The sequence below is a fragment of the Homalodisca vitripennis genome, chromosome 8 (assembly GCF_021130785.1).
Source record: "Homalodisca vitripennis isolate AUS2020 chromosome 8, UT_GWSS_2.1, whole genome shotgun sequence".
In the NCBI taxonomy this organism is placed as follows: domain Eukaryota; kingdom Metazoa; phylum Arthropoda; class Insecta; order Hemiptera; family Cicadellidae; genus Homalodisca; species Homalodisca vitripennis.
The window spans coordinates 110863129-110886815 of NC_060214.1; the positions used below are offsets into that span (position 1 = coordinate 110863129).

At 36.1% G+C, this 23687-nt stretch overlaps 2 protein-coding genes across 2 annotated transcripts; both read right to left on the reverse strand.

The window, feature by feature from the left end:
• Nucleotides 1–4492: 4492 nt before the first annotated feature.
• On the reverse strand, nucleotides 4493–7129 carry LOC124368318. Its single transcript, XM_046825591.1, has 3 exons — nucleotides 6374–7129; nucleotides 5622–5791; nucleotides 4493–5398 (listed from the first exon to the last, which is right to left on the reverse strand). The coding sequence occupies exons 1-3, from the start codon at nucleotides 6549–6551 to the stop codon at nucleotides 4493–4495; spliced, it is 1254 nt and encodes a 417-aa protein (XP_046681547.1). The 5' UTR covers nucleotides 6552–7129.
• A 1561-nt stretch (nucleotides 7130–8690) lies between these two features.
• On the reverse strand, nucleotides 8691–23546 carry LOC124368319 (centrosomal protein of 131 kDa-like). Its single transcript, XM_046825593.1, has 5 exons — nucleotides 23482–23546; nucleotides 23223–23367; nucleotides 15472–15531; nucleotides 13877–14076; nucleotides 8691–8814 (listed from the first exon to the last, which is right to left on the reverse strand). The coding sequence occupies exons 1-5, from the start codon at nucleotides 23544–23546 to the stop codon at nucleotides 8691–8693; spliced, it is 594 nt and encodes a 197-aa protein (XP_046681549.1).
• Nucleotides 23547–23687: the final 141 nt, after the last annotated feature.

The window sequence follows — 23687 nt, forward strand, 5'->3', positions numbered from 1 at the left end:
AGACTATCAAGTAATATCTATCTCTTGAGAGGTCTTGCCGAATACTGTTCAGATCAAATAATGAAGACTGTATATTACGGTTTGGTCCACCCACATTTATCCTACGGTATTATATTGTGGGGTGGCTGTTCAAATAGCAATTTCCCATAGACTGTTTGTTTTGTAGAAGAGAGATATCATAATTATAACCAAATCAAAGTTTAGAGAGTCGTGTAGGAACTCATTTAGGGAGCTCAAAATACTAACATTACCAAGTTTGTTAGTACTGGAAACTACTGTACACTGTCGGTTTAAGAGCCAAATGGTTCGAGGTCGGGACATTCACAATTACGATACAAGGTATCGTGAAAATCTCAGGCCTGCTCAGTATAGATTAGATACAAGCAACTTCCCTCTCAAGCCGGCATAAAGCTTCTAAATGGCCTCCCTAAAGAAATAAAATCAATAAACGATGTAAATCTGTTCAAAAGTGCATTGCGATACTTTTCATTTTCTCATTCATTTTATACAGTTGGTGAGTTCATCTACCATCTAACTAGCTTCAATGTGCGATAGACAGGGGCGTTGACATACAGAGTTATTTTTTATACATTAGTTTTACTGCTTGACAACTTTTATTGTTAACTAACTACGATATTTTAGAAATAAAATCATTATGACATATTATTTTTTATTGAATATAAAATTGTTATTAAGCGACGCATGCTATGCAATGATAACATTGTTTCTGGTAATTAAGGTACATTGTATTGTATTGTATTGAAACCCTTACTGAGTGTAATGTGTAATGGCTGTGCTGACTACACCAAGGTAATGGCGATAGCAGTACAACTTCAAAATCTCTTAAGTCTACAAGTAGGAAGTATTTATGAATGATTATTAGATTTGATAAGGTGATAGTATTTACATTTACAATAAGTGGGACCCCAAACGAGAAGAAATGAAATGGCTGTTATTTTGAACAAGCGTTCTGGAGTAAATTGCCCAAATGATACACAACCAGAGGTATAAAAGTTTCCAGGATTATAATATATTAATATAATATTTCAATTTTACTAATATATATAAATATTGCCCATTCTTCGTCTATTTGCGCACCACTTAAGTGAAACAAGAAGTGATACCTATCGGCAAAACGTAGAACGACAAGCTTGCACTAGAGGTGCAAACACAGCCACGCGGAAAACTATTATTGTTATTTAAATTATCCAAAATTACTTGCATGTACTGATGAAAGATCGTTATAAACAAAGAATCGAGCCAAAAAATTTTTAAGGAACAAAATGGGGCCTTACTCTTTGTCCACGGCGGGACAATATCAGTTGTAAGGTTCTTGACCCCCCCCCCCACCAATTCTTTCCTGGCTACGTTCTAGATATTTACACACAATTACTACTTTGTCATTGAGAAAACATCACCTAAAAATATACGATTGTGATCCCTGCTTTAAACTAATAGCTAAGATTTTTGAAAACAAACACCGATAGGCGCAGACATCGGTTTCATGTGACTATCGCAGTCTTACACTACTTTAGTTGTGATCGATATATCGTATATTAGATACTGAATGAAACGTGATTTAACAATAAATTTAGAGATTAATGTGAGTGAAGGTTATGGAGTATAATGGCTGCACTGACTACACCAAGGTAATGGCGATAGCCGCACAGCTTCAAATAATCTGCATTTATTAAAAGTTGGTACAACTGTTAGACGTATATATCGAACGTTTTCTGGAGGAAATATATTTAAGTGTATAATAATCTTAACCACTAACGAGAACAAATATAAATGGCAGTTTAATTGGTTAAACCCTCCGGACTAAATTAACGTTGATAACCAGATATGTACTAATGAGTTCCGACTTGTAATATATCAATATCTCTGATTGTAGATTAAGTAGTTTAATATTACCCAATAATACATTATGCCAATACTATATAAATCAAACAAGCAGTGCTATCTATCGACAAAAGATACAACTACAGCGCTCTGAGGTACCAGCGCTGCCACGTGGCGTACTTTAGAACTTGGTGCCTATTGAGATATCATTAATTTACTCTTATTAATAAACATGTATGTTTATAAATTAAAATGTTATTCGTTAAACTTTTTTAACTCCTGAAGCTATATATGAGATGTTACAAACAATGTATTATCTGCGAAGTTTATTTCAGTGTTACTGCTGTAATTTCATATTATTAATTTGTAACTCGTTTCCTAACTGAATACATTCCGATGGTGGTAAGGAGAATATATTTACTAAAGATTTTTATATCTATATATATGTATATATATATATATATATATATATATATATATATATATATTTCCACGTAGTTGTTTTTATTAAATTACTTCTTGCATATTATAAAACTTGGTTGTTCTTCTCGAATGTCTATTAAACAGGCCCGTAGCTAGGCCCTTGGAGGCCCCGGGGCAGAAAGTCCATTCGGGGCCCCCCTTTGTTATATATTTCGCACTTTTTTTAATTAATAGATATAAGCATACAGTAATTGGATCTTTAGGCTTAGAATTTATGTGCATTTTTTTATTATTATCCTATTATTATTATTATTATTACCTTTTTTTCTTATTAAATCTATAATACTTAATTGTTTGCTTAAACTATGTTTACAAATTTCTACGGTAAGTCATAAACTGGTAATGATTTTATATGCAAATTTGTATGACTCCTGGCCCTGGTGCCATTAGTTTGGTTTTTAGAGCCATTATTTTTTCAGCTTACCATTGTAATTGGTATTCTATTTATAGTGCTGAAAGGAAAATGAAAAACATAATTATTTTTTCAAATTTTATTCACAATAGATAATAAATAAATAAAGACATAAGTGCTGATGTCTTAAAACTTTTTAGTCTCTTCTTAGGCCTACATCCAAGCAATGTAGTTTAGTAGATAAACATACAAGTAATATCATTAATTATGTAATACCTTTGAATACACAATAAATTTTATATTTATTTATGGTGTTTATGGTAATACTGGTAATACCATTAATTATATATGATCAATGGTGGTAATACCCACTCATTCTCAAGTTTAAAATTGCCCAACTAGTTTGATAGTGAGAATGCAACTGAACTTACTAAAAAGACTTTCTTCTTGACTTGACACTAGCAAAAACATCAATAATTCGGTCAAAATCTATTTTTCGGGCTCTGTCATTTTCAATAGACAAAAGAGCCAAATCAGTGAGACGTTGTTGGGACATGGAGCTTCGCAGGTAGTTTTTGATGAGTTTTAATTTTGAGAATGATCTCTCTGCTTTGGCTACTGTCACAGGGACTGTGAGGTACATAAAGCATGCTGTTAGTACATCCGGGTAGGTTGATGCTAGGGAACTGTTTTCAATGAGTAGGAGATTTGCAACTTCTTTTACTTCTTTGAAATCCTTTAATTTGGATTGAAAAGCATTCCTTACTGATAAAATCTGAGCTTTGAACAATGGCGTTACATCATCTGAAAATCTGCTTACAAAATTATCAGCTTCACAACGCAGTTCTTCATCTGAACATGAGGCCAGGAAAGAAGGGTGAACAGTTTTATAGGCATCAATCACTTGCTTTCATGCCTTTAAAACGGTTGTCAATTTGTGACACTATAGTATCAACCATTGGGAAGAATATTGTCACTCTGAAATTGCTTTTAGGATCTGTCAGTCTTTGGTCTTCACAAAGTTCATCAAAGTGCTTTTTTACCTTTCTTGCACGTTGGCCAATAAATTCATGGGTAATCGTAATCCCCCATTTTGAACATACTTCTTCTGCTTCACTACAGACTTCTTCAAAGGACCAACGAAGTTCGGTTACTTTCAATAAAGCATTGCCTAGGAGATCGTACGCTGTCATTAAATCAATAGATTCCGTTTGCAAGGATTTTGAGGCAATGTTTATTTCCCCTAATATTTTGCACTGGACAGTCAAGAGCAAAACAAAACTAAAAGATTCTAACCTGTTTTTGAGCCCCTCAGCTTCATTCCTTTCCTTTGGCTTTTTGCTTGTCAAAATTATTTTATTTAAGGCTTTCATTACATCACCGAACCTTTCCTTTAAAGCGTACACAGCTTCATATCTCCCTGCCCAACGTGTAGGGTTTAAAGTCTTTAATGTTACCTTGTCTTTAGGAACAGGAGCCTTCGGATTCTCTGTACAACCAGAAACGACTTTTAGTTCTTGCCACCGAACAATGCTGTGGCCAAAAAAACTGTAAATATTTTGCACCGTCTCAAAAAATTGTGCTATTTCTCGATTGCATTCAACGGCATCTTTAAGAACCAGATTCAAATTATGGCTGGCACAGTGAATGAAATAGGCATGGGGTGTAAGTTCTTGGATTCTCTTTTGTACTCCATTATACACACCACTCATGACCGATGCACCATCGTATCCTTGTCCTCTGCATTTTGTTATGTCAAGGCCTTTTTCTGAAATTGATTTTATGATGACGTCTTCTAGCCCCGAAGCGGTTTGGTCAGTAACTGCTGTGAAAGATGTAAAACGTTTCACAAATTCTCAACTCACAAGGTTTTCCGAGTTGGTCATGGTCAATCTTTACATAGCGAAAAACTTCGCTTAGCTGATCTACTTTACTTACATCTTGTGTTGTGTCGTAAATTATGGAGAAAAAAGGCGCACTCAAAAGCTCTTCTTTAATTCCACTAAGCACTTCACTAGCCATCAGAGAAATAATTTCATTCTGAATTGTTGGACTGAGATAATTAACAGTACCACTTGGCCTTGTAATTAGATCTTCTAGGATAGTGTCATATTTTGACAGCAATTCAATCAATGATAGAAAATTACCTTTATTTCTATCAGTGATATGCCAACTGTCTCCACGAAAAGGAAGGTTGCATGTTGCCAACATAAGGGAGACATCTAAGACCCTCTTCAAAACTTTCCTCCAAAAATTCCGCTCCTCCTTCAAACCTTTTTCTAGTGCATCGTCTATTGAGCCATGACGTTGCCATTGCTCATAAACCAAGCAGGAATCAGCATGGTGCTGTGAATTCTCATGTGTCTTTATGCGATCAGACAAATGTTTCCAGTCCCTTAATCCTGAATCCCATCCTCCTACAGGTCCTTTCTGGGGAAACAACCAGCAAGGTTGGCAATAAACACAATCCAATTTGGACGAATAGCACAACCAAGTTCTTTTCAGTTTGAGCCCAGACTTTGACTTCAGGGTAAAATAATTGTCTGAAAAGGACCTACCTTGTTTTCCATCATATGGAAATGGGCCAACTGGTTGATAGGGTCCTAGTCCTAATTCAATAATTCGTTTTTTCACCTCTGGATCGATGATCTGGTCTGGAAAATGGGGTTCTCCGGTGTTTAAACAAGTTTCATTAATTTTATTCGTCCGGCTACATTCCACCTGTAAGTAGATTGCAATGCATTAGTATTTTTTTCTTACAAACATGATCATAACAATAGGGACTTACTGTAATTCCATGTTTACATGGAAGTAATACTGTTTACTTCCATGTAACCATGGAATATTTTATCGTAGGGATTCCATGTTTAGGGCGATAAAACAGCATATGTTGTTATGTTGAAAAATATAATATAAGTATTCTGTACTTGGCATGTCTACTTACTTGATCATTTACGCCGATCAGTTCACTGCTTGACGTAGGACTTGTTGGAGGTTTGGCACAATTTTCTTGTTGATGCCCTAGCCCTAGGCATGTTACTTCTTCATCAATACTTTCTTCAGCGTTATCTTGAGCTGTAACTTCCTCTTCAATCTCATTTCCTGGGACTGAGGCTGCAATAAAAAATAGCAAGTCAAAATAACATTAAGTTACATATAACATATAATTTAAAGCCAATTTTAATAACATTGTAAAAATATAATAAAATATATAAAAATATATAAAAAAATATAAAAAGAGTAGATACATGGCCTCATAAATAATGAATGTGCAAGCGAGTGTGGTGCATTTTTTACATCATATTATCACAAAAAGATATAAAATTACTATGATAGATATTCATGCTGTGCTGCTGTGCATGTATAAACAAATAAAATACCTACACAGAAAGAAGTAGAAACCAAAGGAATCATAAAAATCACATAAAAAATTAAATGACCACTACACAATAGTAGGTAATATGTAGCCTATATATGACTAGTGATAAATTCACAAACAAACATTGCTTATTAGATTAGAATAGATTGCAGTCTGAGTCAGACACAGTGGTCTAAACTCAATCAAACATCCAAACTCTAGTTAAATTTTAACACAGTTAATTTTAACATAGTTAAATTTTAAGATATTAATTATATAGTTATTGGCCAAGCTAATTAATTAGGCCTAAATACCGTATCTAAATTCAAACCACTCACCAATTATTGGTCTAGTTTCAGTACTAGATGTAGATGTGACATTAGTACTTTTAGTTGTAGTAGTACTAGTAGTAGGACATAACCAAGCAGATAGGGTGGAAGAACACTTTGAAGCATCCTCTTCTCTTTTCTTCTTGTCTTGCCTTTTCTTTGCCCCACTTTGATAGCTTCTTTTCATTTTAACAAATACAAGAATAAGAATACAAATTGTATAACACTTTAACACCGTAACAAACGAGTAACGGACGAACACCAAAACGTCAGTTTTTGGTGTTAGTTTACCATCAACATAACATAACCTTATCCGGGCTGTCTGTCACTAGCTCACTAGTCGTAGTCACTCTCACTGTCGTCTGTCAGCTGTGGCAGAGGCAGTCGGCAGACGGAGCCGTCTATGTCACGTCGACGTCAGGACGAGTTTATTACTGTTGGGGATGGGGGAGTAAGGTGAACTAAAAGTGCAAACTGCATTTCTTTAATTGCGTAACAACTGACAGGCTGATTGATAGTCTGTCTATTTTTGTTACGAAATCTCTGTGAGAACAATATCTGTCCATTATTTTATATTGAAAAGCTATTTAAATATTTTTTTATAAAGACATTTTGATGATTCGATGAAATATCCCTACGACCCTACAGTAATCAATAAATTTCACATAAACTTTAATTTCATTTTCAATTTTTCCACCTTCATTTGGGGGCCCCCCCTGGCCGGGGGCCCCGGGGCAATGCCCCGGTTGCCCCAGCCTAGCTACGGGCCTGATTGAGCCTTCTCCTTTGTTAACGGGTCCCAAATTTATAGCCGAAACATAGCTTAACTGATGTTTTAACTGTTGTGTTAGTGATATTTTACCACTTTCTGCCCACACCTCACTTGTCATCATGGCCAGGAACAGAAAATTAAATTTCACATTGTTGGTAAAAATCCTGGTGAGACATAAATAACCTTTCAGACTTTACTTTCAGTACAAAATAATTAACGCCTGTGTTTTCAGGAAAATGGGCAGAGAAACTGTTTTTTTTTTCAACATGGAGTGACCACTAGTTGTCTGTAAACAATCACTGTCACATACAAACTATGTCCTAAAAATATGTATCAGACATCTTAAATCTTTTATCACCTCAACTTCTTTAATAAGGTCATTCCTCTTTGACCTAACCTCGAGATCATTATATTTTGCCACTGTTCCATTAATAAGGGATGGCCTATTAACTGGTACTTAGGCCTCAAGGGCCATTGTCGTACCACATAAGTTTTCCATGAGGTCAACCAGTTTTCTGTTTCAGCAGTTCTGCAAACCGCCAAAAACAACTGATCAGATCCTCCTAGGAAAATTCACCACCTTTGTCTAGACTATCAAAGATGGAGTAGCATTCCCTTGCTATTACAGGACAGTCAAAGGGCAGGTGTTCAGTAATATCCTCCTGCCCGACACACATTATACAGAGCTGATCCTCCCAGAGAATGTCAACTCTGTTAAGGCATTTTCTCAGGTGACCATGTAAATAAATAACGTCTTTATTCAGCAAGCGTTCTTCAAAGTTACAGACTCTGATTTACAAGACAACTCTTGTCATAGCATACAGATAAATAATCATCATTCAAATCTAAAACTAAATAAAATTATATAAAAATCTTTTTGACATGATTTTTAAACAAAATATGGTAACTAAGTCTCTTTAAAGCAGGGAGCAAAGCATTGTATATTTCCAGTTCAAAGTACCTAAAAGCTTTCTTGCCGATTTCGAGACGAACCCGTGGCAAATAAAGTAGGCCGTCATGTCAAATAAAAGTGTTTATTTCATGCCTGAAAATAAGCATTTTCCTAAGATATTCTCGCTTGCCAGTATGAATAACTTTGTAAATAAGTTGAACAGTTTGCAAGCCACAGCAATCTTTAATCGATAATACCTTAGAACTTAACCTAAATTCACTGATGTGATCAAATTTGTTGAGACTGTACATAAATCTCAGAACCCTGTTTTGCAATCTAGTGAGATCTATTACATTTTTCCATGTAAGCCAACAAGCGAAAGATGGAAGAGCATAGTACACAGTAGGAAAAATTGTTGAGCGCACAATTTCCAACTTAGCAGACACTGGCAGTATTTTTACACATTTCTATAACGTCTTCAACTTGATTACGATGCTTTTACTTGACTCGTAAAATCAAGATTGGAATACAAAGTGACTCCAAGGATTTTTAGAAAATTGTCCATAACCAAAGGTTTGCCATCTATGTACCGTAATTACAATCACAACCCGAGAGAAGGTCAGACACCACATTAAGTGTGGGTGACTGTAGGACCATTCCGCTCATCCAGAATGATTGGGGGCCATCATGTTGGACACTGAGCCCAAGTTGGCCAGAGCATCAACTCTTTCGTTCCTACAGACTCCCTCATGACCAGGAACCCAACAAACAATCACATTGTCGATTCTGACAAGGGAAAAAAACGACTTGATAACAAAGTTTGGAGTTGAACACACAAGAATCTAACGCTTTTAGTGCTGTCTGGTTATCTTCATTAGTTCACTACAAAATCTAAGTACTAATACTTACTATCTTTGCAATCTCATCTGAGCCTTGGTGTAATGCAAGAGTCAATAAATTGCTACACACACCTCTTCACTATGCACATTCAGAAGCTTATCTAATTACTGATTAACTAATTATGTAGAACTAATTAAATTGGACCTTCTCACACACTTTTTTTGATCGCTTAGGGCAAGAAACAGAAACTTCTCATTGCATTCTTTGTTTAAAGGTTGTTTTTATGGAAGGATTGTGGAGGAAACTGGGATTGTCCTGACATTTGCCATCATTCGTGATACAACAAATCAGTAACACAACATTTTAAGATCTGCAGTCTGATCTCTTCTTCAGGTGAATAACTAACCTAACACAACTGCAATGTAGATTAAAATAAACATATCATACCAGAGCACTGTGTCACGAATTAGTCATGGGACACAATACTAAACACACTTTCTACATAAATGTACCAGTTCCAGAAACTCTCGGAATTATTAAATCACGTCTCAAAGAAGACCAAACATTAAAGGATAGAACTAAACTTCCCGTGCCAGTAATTATGGAACTGTTAGAACTATGCACTCAATGCAATTATTTTGAGTTAGAGGGTAAAATTTACCGTCAAGATGAGGGGATGGCAATGGGTTCTCCACTGTCTCCTATTTTCGCCAATATCTTTATGGAGGAATTCGAGCGAAAAGCTTTGGCTTCAGCTCAGTTCAAACCGAAGATTTGGTGGAGGTATGTGGATGATACCTTTGTTATTTTTTCTCATGGAGACATTGAATTAAATAATTTTTTGAATCACATTAATAGTATTTCTCCTTCCATCCGCCTCACAATGGAAGTGGAAGTCCAAAACAAGCTTCCCTTTTTGGATGTGTGTGTATTAAGAGATAGGGATGTCCTTAAGACAACTGTTTTTCGAAAGATAACACACACAGGAAAATATTTAAATTATCATTCCAACCATCAAAAATCTGTCAAAGAAGGAGTAGCCTACTCGTTGTTTGATAGAGCAAAGAGCTTGTGCTCAGATAAAGATGGACTAAAAGAAGAATTTAAGAAAATTGAATCGGATCTCAGAAGCAATGGATACCCTCAATTAGTAATTAATAAGTGCAAACGAACCAGAAGAATCATTCCTGAGTCAGAAAAACAGAATTGTGATAAATTTGCGTTTATGTCAATCCCTTATGTGCCGGGATTATCGGAGAAAATTAGAAGAGTAGGAAAGTACAACATTAGAACCGCGTTTAAAACACACAACACTCTTAGACAAAGTCTCGTAAAAACTAAACCAAAAAATGGCACACAGGATTCCAAAAACTGTGTTTACAGTATAAAATGTAGCTGCAATAGGGAATACATAGGCGAGACAAAAAGACCACTAAACATAAGGATAAAAGAACATAAAGAAAACACGAGAAAGGGTTTCACAGAAAAGTCAAAAATTGCACACCATTGTTGGTCCGAAGACCATCATATGAATTGGGATGAAGCCCACATAATACATCGGGAACCACATTTCTTCAAAAGGAAATTAATTGAGGCAACATACATTAAATTGGCAGACCAACCAATCAGTCAACCATCAGTCGAGATTAGGCCGCTTTGGTTGCCAATTCTAAAAAATGAACTAAAGAGAAAACCAAAAGTATCAAACGGATCGGATATTTGTAATAAACCAATGCGGAGTCACAATATGGTTTTAAGAAGTTCATCTCGCATGAACCAATAATAACGAAAGGCCCCATTCCTGTTCCCCTTCCCTTGTATTTCCGCCATCTTGTTTTAGCCAGCCGTCACGATTACCATTGGCTAGTCCCTCTGGTCAGTCGTAGATGGTTAGTAGACGAGTGAAGACGTATTGTGACCTGTATTCCGTAGTTTAGTTTTAATGATTAGTGTTTTGTATAGTTTTGTATTAAGTGCATGTCTTTAGTGTTAGTGAAGTTGACAAACAACATGTAGGTTGTGATTCCTGACTTAGGCATGCCACAACACTTTAGTAAGATTTGTTTATTTTAACCTAGTTTGTAATTATGTATTAGGTTAGTTCTTTACCTGAAGAAGAGATCAGATTGCAGATCTCGAAACGTAGTGTTACTGTTTTCTTGTTTCACTTAACGATGGCAAATGTCCGGAAAAATCCTGTTTCCTTCACAATCCTTCCATCGTCAAAAATAACCTTCAAACAAAGACTTATTTTGGTTGTTACAGATAAGTGTTGGAAAATTTTGAAGATTTTTTTTGGGACCGCCGATGATCAAGTGGTATGAAATGTCGCACTTTGCAACTGAGTTACAGACAACACAGCTTCAAATCCTGTCTGTGACTTTTTATCAGTGCTATTAATCTTGTATTCAGGTTTCCCCTCATTCTATTCAATAAGATCCTCGCATAGGCCAGTGGCCCATGAGAATAGACAAAATAAGGCTTAAAGGGAATCGGCCTCTCCTAAAAATAAGAATAAGCTTCAAACTCATTCTAAGCCAAAAGAAATGAGTAAAAAAATAATTCTGTTTCAAATATTGTCATGATTTTTTCAAATATTCTTTTCTTGCATTGAAGAATGTGCGTGAATGACAAAAATTTTAAAGATGGTTGAATATCAAATTCAAGGATCAATTCGAGAAATGTCAAAGCTGAAGCCACTTGGCGATTTTTGTGGGTGTCAGTCAATCTTTGGGTTTCTACACCACTCACGTATAACACCATCACTCATAATGTTTTATCCGTAAACACAGCACATTCCCAATAGATTTCTGCCGCACTATTTCCTTCTGATTCCAGAAAAAGTACAAATTCTAAATCCACATTTGGCAGGAGAATTAATAGAATAGCAATTCTTTGTTTGAAGGTTATTTTTGACGATGGAAGGATTGTGAAGGAAACAGGATTTTTCCGGACATTTGCCATCGTTCAGTCATCGTTTGCAGTCGTAGGTGGTTAGTAGACGAGTGAAGACGTATTGTTACTTGTATTCCGTAGTTTAGTTTTAATGATTAGTGTTTTTTATAGTTTTGTATTAAGTGCATGTCTATAGAGTTAGTGAAGTTGACAAACAACATGTAGGTTGTGATTCCTGACTTAGGCCTGGCCCAACGCTTTGGTAAGATTTGTTTATTTTAACCTAGTTTGTAATTATGTATTAGGTTAGTTCTTTACCTGAAGAAGAGATCAGATTGCAGATCTCGAAACGTAGTGTTACTGTTTTCTTGTTTCACTGAACGATGGCAAATGTCCGGAAAAATCCTGTTTCCTTCAGAATAGCCATGTTTATGCAATTGCTCCTCAGTGCAAACTGAGTACTTGAACTCTGCAGTGATAAATGACGTAGCAGAGAATATGCATGATAGACTAATACCCACACCACAGACCTGCCACGTGTCTGACCATCATGGCTTGAGATCGCATAAGAAAATAAGGTCCTTGTACAAGTTTGTTTGTCTACAAGGGCATGTGTGGTGCAAGGATGACATGATGGGCAGCTTTAGCTCTACTCAGGTTTAAAACAATGTTATATTCTCAGCCGTTTGTTTTCGTTGTTTCTAAATCACACTGTGAATGTGCAGGCAGGAGATTGTAATGTTTAATTTATTAGATTTATGAATATCTCTAATTTTTGTGACACTTGCCTTCACCGCTAACTTCCAAAACTCAAATTACAAATACACAAATGTATTGTAATATTAGGAATTACAAAGTAAACGGGATGAAGTAGAGTTTTGATATTCAGAAGAGAGGAAAGCCGGGAAAGGAATAAATTAATTATATTAAAATGAGGAGAGAATGGAAATGATTAATAAATATTAGAGTAATGAGTAAAAGAGCAATTAATTTTGACAATGGAGACTAAATTTAGAAGATATACTGAGACAAGTAATTAATTCACAGAGGTACGTGGACCTAAACTGATGCTAGGGATGTTTAAAATAGCATCTTTGCCATGGTGGGATGTCCAAAAGTAGGGCAACCAGCTTTAATATTCACTGAAATTTAATCTGCCAACAAATTATCTGCACGAGAAATGGAATCTAAGAGAGTGATCTACAAGAACAAATACTATAAAAACTGGAACATTGAAGTGAAAATTATATAGAATGAAAAATCTAGTTTTAGAAACAAAGAACCTAGATGGACAGACAAGGACGAGAGAAACATTGCTGTGAGACATATATGGGGCAAAAGCTCTAGTGGTAGACAATTTTTAAAATTGGTAATCACTTTTAACTAAATTTTTCAACTTTATTCTTAGTTAAAAACTGACCAATGTGGTTAAAATTCAAAAATAATTTAGCTTAATTATGGGCTGAATAAGAGACAAAAAGGCTTCCTCATACAAACTTTGTTTGGGTGTTTTCACAAATTAACAATTTTACTCAAAAATGTTTTCTTTGGTTCTGTATTAACCTTTTTACTTAATATTAAATCAGCCACATAACTTAAGTTTTCTAGCTAATGTTTTTCTCTCTCTTAGGGCAAGAAGCTTGGAAAATTGCACCTAGTCCTAGAAGGACCTTTCCACTGCTTCCGGAGTGGCAGGATAATTTGGATGGGTAAGGTTGGGAGTAGGGGCCGCCTCCTGTCAAGATTCATTTTATGCCACTAATCTCAAATAAAGTCCTCGGAAGAAAGAGAAACCAGCTCTGAACCAGCCTCTCCAGTCAAAGCAGGCAGGAGGTGGCACACTCTTATGTCTAGGCTGGCAAGAACCTCTGACTCTTAGGGAACGATCATTACAAACTCCAACAGTCATCTCCCGCAGTAGACTAGAACTATCGAATTACCTTTGCACCCCAGAATCTCGACATTTGCGGTTAGTGATGTACCGCTCCTAGACATCCGTAAGGTTGCCCAGATTGAAGTGACACATCGGTTTTTGCTGTACCCAGTGGTAGGTTCAACTGGAAGGTATAAACCAGCCAAAAGTGAACCCTCCTGGAGATGCAGGAAGACTTACTTGATCTTATTCTCGATAGCTTGCTCCTTGGTGGCCGCCTCGCTCTCGAGACGGCGAATGACAAGCTCGGTATGTCTGTCCCGCTCTCTCTTCAGCTCCTCCCTCAGAGCTGCCTCCCTCTCTTCCAGCCCTCCCTTCTGTCGAGTGATCCAGGCCTGTTTCTCTGTCTCGAGACACTCCTTCATCTTTGCCAATTCCTCCTGTAAGTAGTAAAATAGATGGTAAATATTTAACCATTTTTACTATATTTTTCTATTTCCCTATTTGCTTTGGAATAAGATTTTATGTATTAACAAAAAAATTAAGTCCGATTTATTAACATATCGCTAAGATAGCCTACTTTGCATTTTTTGGATCACACCTGTGATAAGGAATAACGCTTTGGCGAGGAGCTGTCAATACCTATTTGGGAAGGGTACTCATAAAACAGAAGAGAGCCCTATGATGCCTAGCAGGACTTAACTTTCGAGGGAGTTTGCAAAAATCTTTTAAACTGTTCTACATCCTCACTGTTGTATCTCTTTACATCCGAGAAGTAATCCTCCATGCAGTCAGCTCAGAACAGACTATACGCAGAGATCTATATCTAGCTGTAATGCCTCTAATTTCGCCCTAACATCTCATCATTGAAAAAAACCATCCTACAAAGGAGCACTTTATTTCAACCACCTTCCAGAATACCTGCGGAAAGAGCCTCCACAGCAATTCAAGAGGTTGCTGACATAGTGGCTACAATCAAGACCCTTCTACACTGAAAAATAATTTCTCAACCCATAAATAAGATATGCACTATAATAAATAAATGTATTGTATTATCAAACTGATGCACTGTATTGGACTCCAAGATCATGCCAATAAAGAATATTGTCTATTGAAAATTCTGCCAAGGAAAAATTTCAGTTCTTAACGGTATGTGGCCAAGATATTAATCATGATTTACAAAGACATTGCATACCGACTTCGTTAACAAAAGATACAATTGCTACTATCTTACCACATATTGGTTACTCACATATAAGAGTTTTAGATCAGATAATACCCAGATAAGATTTGCACTCCTCTCTGGCTAAGCTCGTTAGCAGAATAGAATAACTTGCATCACAAGAGTCAACACCACCTCAAATCATGTTAAGTTGCCTTTGATTCAGTCAGCACAGTTTTGAAACATGTCATACACAAAAATTGTTGTTTTTTAATTATAAAATATCACAATGTTTTTGTGTGAAGTTTGTTTTTGAGGATGGAAGGATTGCAGAGTTAACATCATTTTTCCGGACATTTGCCGAACGATGGAAAATGTCCGAAAAAATGTTGCTTCCTCCGCAATTACAGTGTTGATGGCTCAAGTATTTAGTTGCATGAAAGTATATCAAGCAATTTTGCTATAGTACTGGGTTTTTTTTGTGCCAAAACAAAGTGAAAATATTGTTATATTATGTTTTCTGTGCTTCTTCTTCTTCTTATTCAAAATTGTTGTTAAGGGTGCAAAGATTGAAGTATGTGCTCAATTTCATAACCTTCAGATGTTGATAGGAAGAACAAGCATACAACTACGAAGAGCAGCTTAGACAACAGTGACAAAGTTATGTACACACCTGATGTTTCTTCTCGTAGTCTGCCAACTTAAGTTGCAGTTTCTGTTTGGCTTCATCCACCTGAAATGCAAAGAGTTACCGGTTTACTAGAAACTATAATAGGGAATTCTACTACTACTTCCTTAACGGAAAGTTCAATTAAGTACCATGGTGAGTAAGAGTATTTGACCACACTAAAGGTTCATGTAAGTATAACTGGCTTTGATTGAATAACAATATCACCAACCTTGAGGAATGAATAACAATACTAAAGGAAGAATTTTCTTTTTTTTTTAAAAAGGAGACTCTCCCTTTTTAAGCTTATTCTGTTTGTCCTCATGGGCCACTGACCTATCAAACAGAATAAAGGGAAGAGTTGGTACAGTACAAGGTCGATGGTACTGATAAAATGTGCTATGGTCACAGACAGGATCTGACCTGTACTTACTCGCCATTGGCGTAGTGTAGCGGGTACAACTGTTATCGCAAAATAACCAGATCAAGCAATGTCGAGCGTGGCTGCTGCCTGCCTACCCGACCGTTAGTAGTGGTTCGGAAGTCACCTTTAAGCCGTTGGTCCCCAGGTTAAGTGTTAAAGAGGGCTTCTTAGCCCTAACTTCGCCTGGTAATATAAGGTATCTTTACTTTACTTCTCTAACTCAGACCCGTGTAACTAAGTCCAACACCTTAGACCATCGCTATTCCAGCTAGATACTAGATTTATCTGGAACAAGATACACTCTTGCCAGAATCAGGATATTATTAGACAGGAACACATCGTAGAACAACACCAGCTTTGTCAATACCTCTGTTTCTTCATCTCTAAGGTCCGGGGTTGGAAATAAAGAGTTTCCAGAACTCTATATCATCAATCCCAAAACAGAATTGGGTATACACTGACAATGCTGGAAACTCTGTCTCACATTGGTAGTAGAAATACACAATCTTCACCAGGAGTTCAATCTCACCAGCTATAATGTGGGACTCTGAAAATATATTCTTTATCCGCAGTTGTGTCTCACTGGCATATCCACCAATATCCACAATTATATCTAAACTATTTTTTTTATAAATACATCATAACCTGTATTAAATTTCAAATGTAAAGATTCAAATTGCTTGTTGCGTCTGGTATTCCTAAAAGTGTGAAATAGCCCGGAAAATATATTTTACTATAATCTAAAACAAATTCCAATTGTTCGCAAAATATTCCAGTAAAGATCAGAATAAATCATTTTTGACTTTCAACTAATGACTACTGCAGTTCAGAGTTTAGTTTTGAAAATCTTTAAAAATTTGATAGTGCTGAAGATTTCTGAAACAAAGAAAACAGAAAGTATAATAAAATACTTAGTTATATTATGAGATATTTCAAAATACGTATTCAATGAACTATACTTACTCTGAGTGTAAAATTAAAGTTTAAATGGATAAAGATAAATTATTAAAGATAAATAATTCACGGTGTTGAACTTTGAAGATAAAGGTGATTGATTTCACAGTACTTTCTGTATTGTCACTGATTTAATAAAGATTTAAATCGTATAAAAATGGCATTTTAATGTACGTCTTTGTGTTTACACTGACATTTTTCAATTCATCTCAGAATAATTGACTAATTTATTGAATAAGTTTTAAATTTTGTGAATCTATTAATGTTTCCTGGCTATAACTTATATTAACACTTACCAATTTATGTAAATTTATTTAATAAACACTATATCCCATCGCCCTGTAGTACGATTTTACTTAAAACAAAAAATTTGTCCACATCACTGTCAGGAGCATCTCTCCTATGTCTGCTTCGTTTGAGATTTTTCGCAAGAAGAAAGAATACCAGATTGCGGCGAAGTGCCCGGGACAATGTCCCTCTCCTCTCTCGTTAAAATCAACGTCTTCATGCATTAATTTAAGCTAATTCATTGTTAATAAATACACTACTATTAACATCCACTATAATTAATCAATTTGATTCTTTTCTATTTACCCTAATTATTTATCTATCAATTTTTCATTTAAATTACCACAACATGTGCTTTCTGAGGTCATTGTCCCTTTAACACTCAATTTGTTTCAACCCCCCAAATTAGCTTGTTTGCTTCATTATATTTAGTACTTTTAAATAAAATTAATTTTACTTATGTCCGATCCAATTTAATTATTTTAATTTGTTCCCATGTACAGTTAATTTATTTTTCTATTATTAAATAAATAGAGCAAAACTCCGACAACACGTTTTTACAGTTTAGCGTTTGCCAATTCCCTGCAAATATTTGAATATTGTGACAACATTTCTATCTATCTATCTGTCTGTCTACACAATATCTTGAAAACGATCTGACCTGACTTTTTGAAGAAATTTTGCACAAAGCTTTATTGCTGTACAGGGTGAGTATAGCAAAACCTAACAAGGTATGACTTTCATTACACCTAGCCATAGCTCACTTAAAAATCTAAATTTTTTCTGTTTAAAGTTTGGCTTTATCTTGAATGGCAAAGAAATGGGACCAAAAATACTACTCTTTATAAGTATTGTTGCATTTAGTATGCCATTGTGTTTTATAACCTTTGCATTTGGTTATTCAAAAGTGGCCTTTCAAACCTAGCCGTGAAATTTATTTTAAATTTTAATATTTGTCAAAAAACAAGCCTAGGTTTCCAATTTAATATAGACAAGACTGTTGCTCTTACATTTTCTACACATTCTTGTGTGAACTTAAGTTATTTCTCTATTTACTCCATATAACAATTTTTTTCTCTAGAAGTTACACATTAACAAAGTACAATAATTAGTTTTCCAAATTTTAATTACAACCAAAGAAACATAGTACATAAACATCAACCCTCCACCACCCCTCAGTCTTGTGTTACAAAACTAAGACGACTCATTGACAAAAAATGTTGAAGGATCCAGCTGTGCATGTATACAAGCGTTTCAATAATTTTCTCTCTGCTGCCTTCCGTGGAGTCTGGGACCAGCAGAGCGTAACTCAGGAATGGGCACATCAAACAGAAGATTTCCTCTCTGCTGCCTTCCGTGGAGTCTGGGACCAGCAGAGCGTAACACAGGAATGGGCACATCAAACAGAAGATTTCCTCTCTGCTGCCTTCCGTGGAGTCTGTGACCAGCAGAGCGTAACTCAGGAATGGGCACATCAAACAGAAGATTTCCTCTCTGCTGCCTTCTGTGGAGTCTGGGACCAGCAGAGCGTAACTCAGGAATGGGCACATCAAACAGAAGATTTCCTCTCTGCTGCCTTCCGTGGAGTCTGGGACCAGCAGAGCGTAACACAGGAATGGGCACATCAAACAGAAGATTTCCTCTCTGCTGCCTTCCGTGGAGTCTGTGACCAGCAGAGCGTAACTCAGGAATGGGCACATCAAACAGAAGATTTCCTCTCTGCTGCCTTCTGTGGAGTCTGGGACCAGCAGAGCGTAACTCAGGAATGGGCACATCAAACAGAAGATTTCCTCTCTGCTGCCTTCCGTGGAGTCTGTGACCAGCAGAGCGTAACACAGGAATGGGCACATCAAACAGAAGATTTCCTCTCTGCTGCCTTCCGTGGAGTCTGTGACCAGCAGAGCGTAACTCAGGAATGGGCACATCAAACAGAAGATTTCCTCTCTGCTGCCTTCCGTGGAGTCTGGGACCAGCAGAGCGTAACTCAGGAATGGGCACATCAAACAGAAGATTTCCTCTCTGCTGCCTTCCGTGGAGTCTGTGACCAGCAGAGCGTAACACAGGAATGGGCACATCAAACAGAAGATTTCCTCTCTGCTGCCTTCCGTGGAGTCTGGGACCAGCAGAGCGTAACTCAGGAATGGGCACATCAAACAGAAGATTTCCTCTCTGCTGCCTTCCGTGGAGTCTGTGACCAGCAGAGCGTAACACAGGAATGGGCACATCAAACAGAAGATTTCCTCTCTGCTGCCTTCCGTGGAGTCTGTGACCAGCAGAGCGTAACACAGGAATGGGCACATCAAACAGAAGATTTCCTCTCTGCTGCCTTCCGTGGAGTCTGTGACCAGCAGAGCGTAACACAGGAATGGGCACATCAAACAGAAAATTTTCTCTCTGCTGCCTTCCGTGGAGTCTGGGACCAGCAGAGCGTAACACAGGAATGGGCACATCAAACAGAAAATTTCCTCTCTGCTGCCTTCCGTGGAGTCTGTGACCAGCAGAGCGTAACACAGGAATGGGCACATCAAACAGAAGATTTCCTCTCTGCTGCCTTCCGTGGAGTCTGTGACCAGCAGAGCGTAACACAGGAATGGGCACATCAAACAGAAGATTTCCTCTCTGCTGCCTTCCGTGGAGTCTTTGACCAGCCGAGCGTAACACAGGAATGGGCACATCAAACAGAAAATTTCCTCTCTGCTGCCTTCCGTGGAGTCTGGGACCAGCAGAGCGTAACACAGGAATGGGCACATCAAACAGAAAATTTCCTCTCTGCTGCCTTCCGTGGATTCTGGGACCAGCAGAGTCTAACACTGGAGTATGATTCATATCCTCCACTCTTCTCTACAGTTCACTCTCCATTGAGGTACCATACAATCACCTCTGGCCATCTTGAACCAGAGGTGGCACTTTCTTCTTGGCCCATTAAAATGGGGTATTCACTTAACGACAGTCTAATATCAGCTCTGTGACAGTTCATCATTCTTGTGGAGGGCAATTTAAAATAATTGGGGCACAGCTGGGATTAAGAAAATCATGATGTTGGACCTAAACATTTTAGTATGTTGACACTTCAATTTTTGGATTTGGAATAAATTTTGTGTTTACTTTACCATGGAAACAATAAACAGTGATTCATTCATTATTGTTAGAATTTCTTTTTATAAATTTTAATTTTTCCTTTCTGCCAGTTATGAGTAGTATAGATGAATGCAGTGAATGCACTGGCAGTAGAGGTAGCATGGTAAAGGCTATCATCACTGTGACTGCGTTCACTCTGGAACATTTATCTAGGTCGTTGAGTTTCACCAACTACTATGACACTATATTCCATGATCTGGTGAATGGAAACCTTGACATATATTATCATTTTTGTTCAATATAGTTTTCACTGAACAAGGCGTGATGTAAAATTCTAAAAGGAATCTTATTAAAGTTAGCAAAAATTGTAATACTGAACATCCATTTTTTTCTTATAAAAGCACTTAATTTTATCTGATTCCTGAAATGTATATACTCTTTTAATTTTTACCATTATTATATTTACATTTATTTTTTCTCAAATCAACGTTTTCGTAATAAAGATTTAAAAAATTATAACGAATTTTATCTGTGCTTAATTTTAAATACTTTCCTAAAATTCGTATGTGCTGCCCTTTTGTGTAGGAATATTATTGCAAATTGCTGTTGTGTTCTCCGATCTTTGCCTTAGGATATTCAAAGTGTCTACCACTTGTTTTTAAAACATTCTGTATAATAAGAGATACTGTATATTATTAAAAATGTGAAGTCCTATCAAATTTAAATATTGATTACAATTATCTATTAACGACCTGTGATGGATTTGTTTGATAATAAATCAAGTAGCAATGCCAACTATGTTCAGTTACTTACTACCGGTATGGGCAAGTGTATCTTCGACAACTACTGTACCTTTTTGAAAAAGTTTGGGAGAAATGATAGGGTATGATATTTATGCCTTATCAGATTTTATTTATTTTAGTTAATCAGTCAACTTTTTGCTGTCTGTGAGGAAGACGTGTATTGTTGTCTGTCAAATATGCCATTCACCATTGAGGAATCACAGTTGCTGCTGCTCTGTGTGCTCAATGTAACCCCGACAATGTAATTTTTGTAGAAAAATTTAGTTCCGGGTAGAACTATCTTTGGAAAACAAATTATTACAATTCGAACATTTGTAACTAAAGTTAGTTAAGTAACACATTCCTGGACCGAAATAGTTAAAACCTAGATTTATTGTAGAATAATTACTTAAATTACAGCATGCAACGGAGAAGAAATTTAAAAAACAGTAAATAATTCATTCTACAGCAAATACAAAAGTTCAAAACACTGTAAAGCAACTAAACGTCATGAAAATTAGTATTTTTGTTGCCATTGCTAAACCATTCTCCACGATAAAGCCAAATTTATATACATAAAACTTTGGGTTTTAAGCGAGCTATTGATAAGTGTAATGAAAGTCATACCTTGTTATTTGAATTTTTAAGGTTTTACAAATTTTAAATATCCTGAATTTTAACTATTAAAAGAAATTGAAAATGTGCTGAAAAGTGACAACTGCAACAAATTTAAAAAAGAGTAGCTGGATAAAACAATTTTTGCTAAAATTAATAATAAGGTACAGTCATAAAAAATTTAAAACCATACAACTTCAACATTTAGAATCACCCTCTATACAAGAAGCGAAATAATTTAAACTTTTCAAAATTATCAGTGAATATCAATCAATCAATCAATCAATAAATACTTTATTCAAGTAAAAATGCACACTGTACATTGAATAGGGTCAAAATAACATTAATTAGTTTAACATAATTTATGCTTAGTTATTAACAGTTTACAATTAATTGTTCAAAGTATTATAGACTACTACTATTTTACCAATAAAGTTTATTTATCCAAACATATATATATATATATATATATATATATATAAACATACATACATATACATACACACACACACACACACACACACACACATACATGTATACACACACACAAAAAAACCATTATTAAAATTTAATATAAATCAATTATCCTGAAAAGAACTCATCAAGTGAATATAAAGGAAGTTTTAACAAATGTTCTTTTAATTTCCTTTTGAATTTGCCAAGATCTGGTTCTAATCTCAGATCCCTTGGCAAATTAAATAAAAATTTTGTTCCCATGAATGTAGTTTTCTTTTCAAAAAAGTTTAATGAAATATACCTTTCAAATGAGGTATGGCTTGATCTACCCTAACATTTGAAAATCTTTCAAATATGACTCACCCCCAAAGTGCCATTTTGTAGTATTTTTGGATTTTTAAAATTATCTTTCCGAATTCTTTGGGCTCGAATATGGTTTTTTTTCTTGAAACGAAGGCAGTTTTCTGGGTTCAGACGCTGTACATCACAGACGGGTGATCTGCCTCACCCTGTACAGGCACTCCATGATGATGCATGTTACTCCATACAATTTGTTTGGGAGTTGGTGAATATTTTTACATTGATCTTATGATCGCAATTAGTAAATAGCATAACAAATAAATTTGTAAAGAAACAGAGTATAACCATATGAGATTTTAACATGTGACACTTTTATTCATAGAATAGAAAAAAATAGAGTGAAAAGTCAATGTTAAAAGTGAGAGACTAGATTTGATTACAGCCCACTTATGTGTTGTAGAACCGAACAAAAATGTAAATGTATCATGTGGCAAGACATCTTTAGAAAGATTTGATCTCTATGGACTTGAGAAATTTTGTACAAAAATTCATTTTTACATAGACAAGAATGAGTTCTATGATGGTGCATGATAACCATGCTGTCTATCTGTCTATTTGTCCACAGGAGAGAATAAAATGAGCTATAGATTTGAATCGTGCATGAAACCTTAGTGAAGCTTGATATGCGTCACGTGGTGTGTCATGCTCCTACCTTGCATGAGTAGTGGTGAGAGCACTATGCTGATTTAATGGATTGCTTAGCAATCAAAAGGTTTAATACTTCAGAAAAATTTGGATTGTGACAGGAATTTTGTAACAGTAAATGTCCATTAGTGTCACTTTTCATCTAAATAACACACCTGTTTGGCCAACTCGGTTTGTTTTTCTGCCAGGATCCGTTCATTCTGACGCTGCAACAGCTCTTTCTCCTGTCTGACCTCTTCCAACAACCGACGTCTCTGCTCCTGGTAGCTCTTCTCCACCTGACAGAGCTCCTGCTCCAGCCTACGGAATTGATTGATAAACGTTAAAAATCACTTTCTCACATAACCAATAACACAAAAGTACATTTGTGAGATACAGCAGAACGGACCGGCGAGAAAAGTTAGGATTAGGTACCTGAATTGGATCTCAATACATCCACTGAAACGCCAGCTTGAAGCATCATCAGTCCTGGCAATCATTTTTGTGTACAAAACTCATGTGGTTAAGAGAATTTCAGTGACAACTCTCTTGAGTATCTTATAGGCATTCAGTGTTGAAGTATGAACCTAACTGAAGCATAATTAAAATCCCATCATTTGTCAGTTATCAGGGCAGGTCTA